This window comes from Solanum pennellii, chromosome 4, assembly GCF_001406875.1.
Source record: "Solanum pennellii chromosome 4, SPENNV200".
NCBI lineage: Eukaryota > Viridiplantae > Streptophyta > Magnoliopsida > Solanales > Solanaceae > Solanum > Solanum pennellii.
Window position 1 is genome coordinate 28312508 of NC_028640.1, and position 8193 is coordinate 28320700.

At 38.9% G+C, this 8193-nt stretch overlaps 1 protein-coding gene across 1 annotated transcript; it reads left to right on the forward strand.

Moving 5' to 3' along the window:
• The first annotated feature begins 267 nt into the window (after positions 1–267).
• Positions 268–6652, forward strand: LOC107016644. Its single transcript, XM_015217053.1, has 3 exons — positions 268–277; positions 1537–1829; positions 6284–6652. The coding sequence occupies exons 1-3, from the start codon at positions 268–270 to the stop codon at positions 6650–6652; spliced, it is 672 nt and encodes a 223-aa protein (XP_015072539.1).
• Positions 6653–8193: the final 1541 nt, after the last annotated feature.

Sequence of the window (8193 nt, forward strand, 5' to 3'; positions counted from 1 at the left end):
AATAGTAATGGATTTGATGTTGAGCATCCCAGAAAGGACTCTGTTAAGTGGTTGTGCTCATTGCAGAGAGGGCAGAAAGTGCACTAATGCCTATTTTTGTTGCGGAAAGAGTGGACACATGGTCAGGGACTGCCCACAGAACAGGGGTCAGGCTGGAGCTAATGCTTAGTCTATGCCTAACCCACAGGGTACAGCAGCAGCCGAGTCTCCTAAGAGGACCAGGTCTACACCCTAACGGGTAGGGAGGATCAGGAGAAGTCCGCTAAAATGGTCACAGGTATGCTGGAAATATTCTCAACTTCTTTTTATGCGTTACTTGATCCAGGGTCTACGCTTTCCTTTATAACTCCTTTGCTTGCTCTCACTTTTGAAATATTGCCTGAAGTTTTGCATGATCCTATAGTGGTTAGTAGACCTTTAGGAGAAAACGTACCGACTGATAGGGTATACAAGGATTGCCCAATAGTTGTATGCGGTAAGACTATATGTGCATACTTAGTTGAATAACCTATGCATGATTTTGATATTATTGTTTCATGGAATAGCCTCATAGTTGTTATGACAGTATGGATTGTCATAGTAGAATTGTAAGGTTTTGTTTCCCTAATGAAAAAGAGCTAGTTTAGGAGGGGTACAACTCGAGTGGTCCTAATCCCTTGATTTCAAAGCTTAAGTCAATTAAAATGATGTCCAAATGGGTTATTGTGTCATCTTGTGAGTGTTAATGATTTAAATCATGACATTCCTTCCATAGACTTAGTGCCTGTAGAGAGTGAATTTCAAGATGTATTTCCTAATGATTTGCATGAAGTTCCTCCCCTAGAGAGATTGACTTAAGTATCGGTTTAGAACCTGGTACTAAACACATTTAAATTCTTTCTTACAGAATGGCTCCAGCTGAACTTAAAGAGTTGAAACTGCAGAAAAGATCTCACTGATAATGGTTTCATTCAGTGGAGCATATCCCCTTGGGGCGCTATAGTGTTGTTTGTGAAAAAGAAAGATGGAACCCTTAGAATGTGTATCAATTATCGGTAGGTCACTATCAAGAATAATTATCCACTCCCCAGAGTATATGATTTCTTTGACCAACTGCAAGGGTCTAGTTTCTTCTCAAAGATTGATCTTCGTTCAGGGTACCATCAGCTTAGAGTTAGGGATCAATATATCCCAAAGACAACCTTTCGTACCCGTTATGGTCACTATGATTTTTTGTGATTTCATTTGGTTTCACTAATGCACCTGCTGCATTTAAACCTCATGAATAGAGTTTTTCGTGAATACCTTGACTATTTCGTCATAGTATTCATTGATGACATTCTCATCTATTCTAAGACCAATGAAGAGCATAAACAACACTTGAGACTAACCTTGAAGGTACTTAGACAATATTAGTTGTATGAAAAATTCAACAAATTTTAATTCTGGCTCAGATCACTGACCTTCCTGGTTCATGTAGTGTCCGGTAAAGGTGTGGAGGTAGATCCAGTAAGACTGAGGTTGTTAAGAACTGGCAAAAACCTTTTACTCCCACAGATATCCGCAACTTCTTGGGATTGGCTAGTTACTATCACAGGTTCATGGAGGGGTTTTCTTCCATTGCCGCTCCACTCACCGCCTTGACAAAGAAAAAAGTCAAGTTTTATGGAGCGGAGACTTGTAAAAAGAGCTTCCAAGAGCTCAAGGATAGACTCACTTCATCCCCGGTGCTTACCTTGACTAAAAGGGGTGAGAATTACACTGTATATTATGATGCATCTAGGATTGGTTTTGGTTGTGTTTTTATGCGGGGTGGTAATGTGATAATCTATGTGTCCAGACAACTGAAGGTGCATGAGAAGAACTATCCAACTCATGACTTAGAGTTGGCAGCGTTGGTGTTTGCACTGAAGCTGTGGAGGCACTACCTGTATGGAGTAAATATGGATGTGTTCACAGACCACAAGAGTCTCTAGTACGTGTTTACACAAAGGGATTTAAATCAATGTTAGCGGAGATTGTTCGAGATGTTGAAAGACTACGACATGAATGTCCACTATTATCCAGGTAAGGCTAAAGTTGTAGCTGATGCTTTGAGCAGGATGAGCATGGGGAGTACAACCCAAGTTGAGGATGAGAAGAAGGATTTGGTGAAAAATGTACACAGACTGGCTAGACTGGGTGTGCGGTTGGTTGACTCTACTAGTGGGGGTGTTTCGGTCAATCCTAGTTCTGAATCATCATTGATTGTTGAAGTCAAGAAGGGTCAATATCTTGATGTTCTGTTGATGGAGCTGAAGGACTCATTATTAACAAAGATTAATGATTCTTTCGCCTTGGAAGGTGACGACATACTTAGGTACCTAGACTGGCTGTCTATACCAGATGTGGATGATTTGCAGACGAGGATTGTTGCATCAGACCGTGGTTCTAGATATTATATACATCCAGATTCCACCAAGATGTATCATGATCTTAGGCATATCTATTGGTGGGATGGCATGAAGAAGGACATTGTTGAGTATGTGGATAAGTGTCATAATTGTCAGCAGGTTAAGGTAGAGCATATTAAGACAGGCGGTCTGACTCATATTATCGAGGTTCCAAGTTGGAAGTTTGAGGCCTTAGCATAGATTTCATGGGTTGTATTCCGAAGACTAGGAGGCAGCATGACTCCATATGGGCTATTATGGACAGAATGACTAAGTCTTCCCACTTTATCCTTGTGAAGTCTACTTATAGAGACGAGGACTATGTGATAGCCTACATTGATGAGATTGTGAGATGGCATGGGATTCCTTTTTCTATCATTTAAGATAGAGGAGCTTAGTTTAGTTCACCTCCCTGGAGATCTTTCTAGAAGAGTTTAGGCACACACGTGAAACTTAGTACTGCCTTTTATCCTCAGACTGATGGGCAGGCTGAGCGTACCATTCAGACATTGGAGGATATGTTAAGGGCATGTGTGATTGACTTCAGACGTAGTTGGGACGACTATTTTCCATTGATAGAGTTCTCGTATAATAACAGCTATCACTCCAACATTGGGATGACACCGTTTGAGGCACTGTATGATAGGAGATGTAGGTCTCCATTTTGGTGGTTTGAAATTTGAGAGTCATCAATTTTTGGTCCAAAGTTCATTCACAACACCTTGGAGAAGCTCAGACTGATTAGAGACTGGTTGTCTACTGCTTACAGTCGGTAGAAGTCATATGCAGATAACAAGAAGCGGCCTTTAGAGTTTGATGTTGGTGACCAGGTCCATTTTAATATATCACCTATGAAAGGGGTGATGAGGTTTTGAAGGAAGGGGAAGTTGAGTTCGAGGTATGTTGGGCCATGTGAGGTCCTACATCGTGTAGGTAAGGTGGCCTATGAATTGGCATTGCCTGCGGAGCTAGCTTTTGTTCATCTAGTCTTTAATGTGTGTCCGTGTTGAAGAAGTGTCATGGTGATCCAACATAGATTCTACCTATTCAAGGTTTGGGGGTTGATGAAGAATTGTCTTATGAGGAGATACCTGTTGAGATTCTATACAGACATGTGAAGTGGCTGAGAAACAAGGATCTTGCAAAAGTGAAGGTATTGTGAAGGAACCATCTTGTTGAGGGTTCTACGTGGGAGGCCGAGGCCGATATAAGATCTCACATGTCTGACTCATATTATCAAGGTTCCAAGTTGGATGTAGGAGGCCATAAGCATAGATTTCACGGGTTGTCTTTCGAAGACTAGGAGGCAGCATGACTCCATATGAGCAATTATGAAAAGAAAATGTGCTAAAGTTAATGAATGTGGTGACAACATGATAAGAGGATAATGTGAAAGATGAGAGCAATCTCAAATGAGCCTAAGTAAATGTTACCAAAACGTACTCACCTATGAGAGTGTAAAGTTAATGAAGTGACCAGTCTCTATGAACACTCTAATGAAAGTATAAAAGTTAATGCATACTTATCATTAAATATGAGATGAGTAATCATCTAATAAGCTATGATGTCCTCATGTCAGAAGCAAGCTTCCATGTTGTATGAGTTGAATGTACTGGAACTCTATACTGAGCACCGATAGTCTAGCTATGAGCGTTGATGCCTTCTTTCAAGAACGGCGGAGGTTCACGTAACTCTCATAAGATAAGACTTTCTGGTATGCCAAGTATGGGTCTCCTTATAACTCCTTGTCATCGAACCTATACTGCCAATATAGGGATCTAGCAGGGTTCAATTTCCATTTACACTAGCATGTTTTGGGTCAATTTGGCAGGTGATTCCACCTCTTTTTGGTATGGGGAAGACACTGGATTGCATGATGCTCACATGATGTATGTTTGTTAAATTTAAAGTTCCCAAAGAATGAATGAGGCCAGCCTCAAATGATGCTCATAGTGAAATGAACGATGTCAAAGGTGTAAGTATATGATAATGATGCAGTGAGCTAGACTTAAGTAATGATGATAGGTTATTCTTTGTCATTGTACAACAATCCCGATGAGAGTCTTAAAATAAATCCTAGGTATGACTTGTGATTGCACTAGTATATGAAAGAATGAAAAATGAAGTACGATGAATGAATGAAGCAGACTCTGTGTTTGCTAAAGAAGGCTCCCTAGTAGAGGTCTCATATGTTGTGCCCTCATTTTGGGAAGTCCTAACGTCAAGTCCATGATCCCAACGTGTCATGGTATATGAATGAATGATATGAACTACGTGATATGATATGTGAAATATGTTATGTGTTGTTTGCAAATTGATGAGTTTGATGATGCATGTTACACTCATGGCATGAGTTTCCAAATCAAAATTTGGCTGGTCCATTGACTTTCCGAATCAAAATTTGGCAAGTCCACTGACTTGACTTTCCATGAATCATGTTGTTAGGAAAGACCTATTCTTTCTCATGCATGTCATTGGTGTATGCTTGCATATACCCATTCTTAGTACAAGACTGTACTAATTCCATAGAGTTATCTATTTCTAGGTGCAGGAACATGTGGACGTTAGATCGTACGGTACAACGTTACAGCTATCCGGACGTGGATCTTTCATCCACACTTGGTAGGCCCTCCATGCTTTTGAGGCTGTCTACTATTATTATCTAGGTTAGATGTAGGCATTAGCTAGTGGAGCATATCCCACTATTGTTTCATTTCCCACTTCATTTTAGATTTAGTATTGGTGCCGTTTTGGCAAGTACACATTTAGTGCAGCTATGAACTATTTCTTTCATTTGATGATATTAATGTTAGATATTTTTGAGTTTATGAGTTTTAAGTAGAATGTCTTATATGAATGTCAAATACCAAGATGTTCAAATTTTCTGCAAAAAATAATCTAGATAAAGTAAAGATGATGTATATAGGCTTGCCTGCCACCTCTAAGAGGTCAACGACGCCGGTTTCGTCTGGGGTCTCGATTCCGGTCATGACAACAGTGAAGTTACAATAAAGTGTACTATAAGCTTACTGTAAGATGTTATAACTTTATATAAGTTAGATATGTCTTGGATTGTGTTCTAAATGTGATGTTTAGTGCTCAAATGTGATTCTTCTACTTTTAATATAAAGTTTTAATAAAAAAGAGCATATTTCTCATAAACATTTGTTTCTCATGATTTTATGCATTATTCCATACTTAGTAATGCATTGTACTAATTCCATTCATTTTGGTTATATCTAAAGGTGTAGGTGGAAGGTGAGAAGTTTCTTGAAGCAAAGATTGGAAAGTAGGACTTTTTAAACCAAGTTGAAGTATGTCCTCACTTACCTCGAGGGCATAACTATCTATAGATTTCTTTTAACTCAAAGTATTGTAATAGACTAGATTTTACATTTGATTGTACGTGCATTGTCCAAAGTATTCTTTAGTCTACGATTTTCGTATGTTGAGATTTAGTATTTTCTACGGTTTTATATGAAAGATATTATGAGATATTATTAGTATGAAAAGTTTTAATTCTGCACTACTTTTCATAAATGTATGCAATGAATGATGGCATAGGGCTTGTAGAAGACCTCTGAGAGGTCAACTACGCCGTGCCACGAATTAAGGAATGTCCTATCTTGTACGGTAGGCACTCAGATCATGACCAATGTGGTATCTGAGCATAGGTTATGAATGTTTTCTTAGGAATTAAAAAGTATTAAAAAGCCACATCTAGTAGAGTCTTGTTCATCTATGTGAGTCGCAACACATCAATGAGCGAGAGGCTATAGGACGATAGAGTTTCTATTTTTTTCTACTCTTTTGTTGTGCCGTATAGTTAAAAGTTATAAGTGTACTTCTTAATTTTTTCCTTGCGTATATAGGAGATGAATACTATAAGGATGACCATTAGAAGGTTGGAAGATGGAAGGGTGCAAGACGAAGTTTCTCAAGGTGGACTAGATCCACAAGGAGTCCGATTTCCACAAGGTGCTCAAGTGCCTCCCCAAGGTGATAATGTCCCAATCATGGGTGGAGATATTGAAGTTTCGGTTGTTCACCCGGACATGATTAGTGGGGAAATTAGAGAAGCTTTACTTGCTTTAGCTAGAGCCATGACTACTTATGTGAATAGGGGTATTGAAACTAGAGTTAGTGCTGTAGAGAGAACTATGACCTCCAGATTGAGAGACTTTGTGAGGATGAATCCTCCTAAGTTTCTTGGATCTAAGGTGGCAGAAGATCCCCAATAGTTTCTAGATGGTGTGTATAAGGTATTTAGTGCCATGGGGCTGACATCTAGGGAGAAGGTGGAGTTAGCATCGCACAAATTGAGGGAGGTTTCTCAAGTGTGGTACGCTCAATGGAAAGATTATAGGCTGGTTTAGTCGGGTCCTATTGAGTGGGAGGAGTTTAAGGAAGATTTATTAGGAAATTAATTTCCTCGTGAGAGGAGGGAGGTGAAGATTGAGAAGTTTATCAAACTCAGGGAAGGCAATATGAGTGCTTAGGAGTATTCCTTGAAGTTCACTATGTTATCTAGGTATTTCCATCCTTGGTGTCTATCTTTAGGGATGAGATGAGTAGTTTTGTGACCGGTGTTTCCAACCTTGTGAAAGATGAGTGTCATACGACCATGCTTCACAATGACATGAACTTGTATAGGCTCATGGTGTATGCTCAATCCATTGAAGAGTCGATGCTTATGAGGATTTCTAGAAACTTGAAGAGGAGTTGAAAAAGTGAGCAAAACCAACCTAGGTTCAAGAAGAGGGCTCAAATTCAAGATGAATCTAGGGGTGGTAAGGTCAAACTTGTGATGGGTAGTGATTCTCAAGGTGGTAACCCTACTTGTGCTACTTGTGGGAAGAAGCACTATGGGAAATGTGTAGTAGGTCCCATAAATTTCTTTGGTAGTGGTAAGGAAGGACATAAAGTGAGGGATTGTCCTACAATTGCGACTAGAGGAAAGAAAGGTAAGCAAGTCCCTCAAACTGTTATGGGCGATGATATTCCAAAGAAGAATTTTTTTATGCACTCCGGGCAAGAGGTTCAAAGCCGGATGATGAAGATGATGTTGGTAAGTTATAGTTTCTCTCTTTAGTTGTTATGAGCTCCTTCTAAGTGGGGGAGTATGGTGAATAGTGGAGTTTTGGTCGAATGTCTATTCTCTTCTATTTAACACATGCTTGAGAATTAGAATGTCATAGTAGCATGTTGCATGTGCATGTTGTTTAGGAGTCTTGTTGAAATTGAATTTCATTGATTCCTTCCATTTTGAATTTATGGAGTTAAAGTGATGTTGTAAAATGTATTTATATCTTATTATATTTCATATTATCATGTCTCCATCATCATTAGCGTATAAGTTGCATTTTTAAAATTTTATTGCACGTTCACTGTCATGTTGGTAGCTTAAGATAAATTTTTTTAAAATTTGACTAAATTGTTCTTTTGTTGAAAATTGTTGTAATGTGTATAAAATTGATGTACATGAGCATGATAGTGAAATGAGAAGGCATTCCTCCTAATTGAAATGAAAAATGTGAGCTGCGATGCATTATGAGTCGTAGATAAGTTTCCATCCTCTTGTTATGTTTTAAGGCTCTAATGTATGTGGAATTTGTGTTTCTTATAAATGTGTGTATTGTGTATGGTGTTGTATACGTTATTCTACTCTTGAGTTTAGCCTCCTTCATAGTTTCAAAAATGAAGCAAGTGTCATTCGAGGACAAATGTCGTCCAAGTTGGGGATAATGTAAAACCTCTAAAACGACCTAGGTGAAACTAGATC

Excerpts from the sequence above, each read along its gene's own strand:
- LOC107016644 (XM_015217053.1), top strand. Across the intron at positions 1,830-6,283 it reads ATGTGTCCAGACAACTGAAG|GAGATGAATACTATAAGGAT; the intron begins GTGCATGAGAAG and ends TTGCGTATATAG.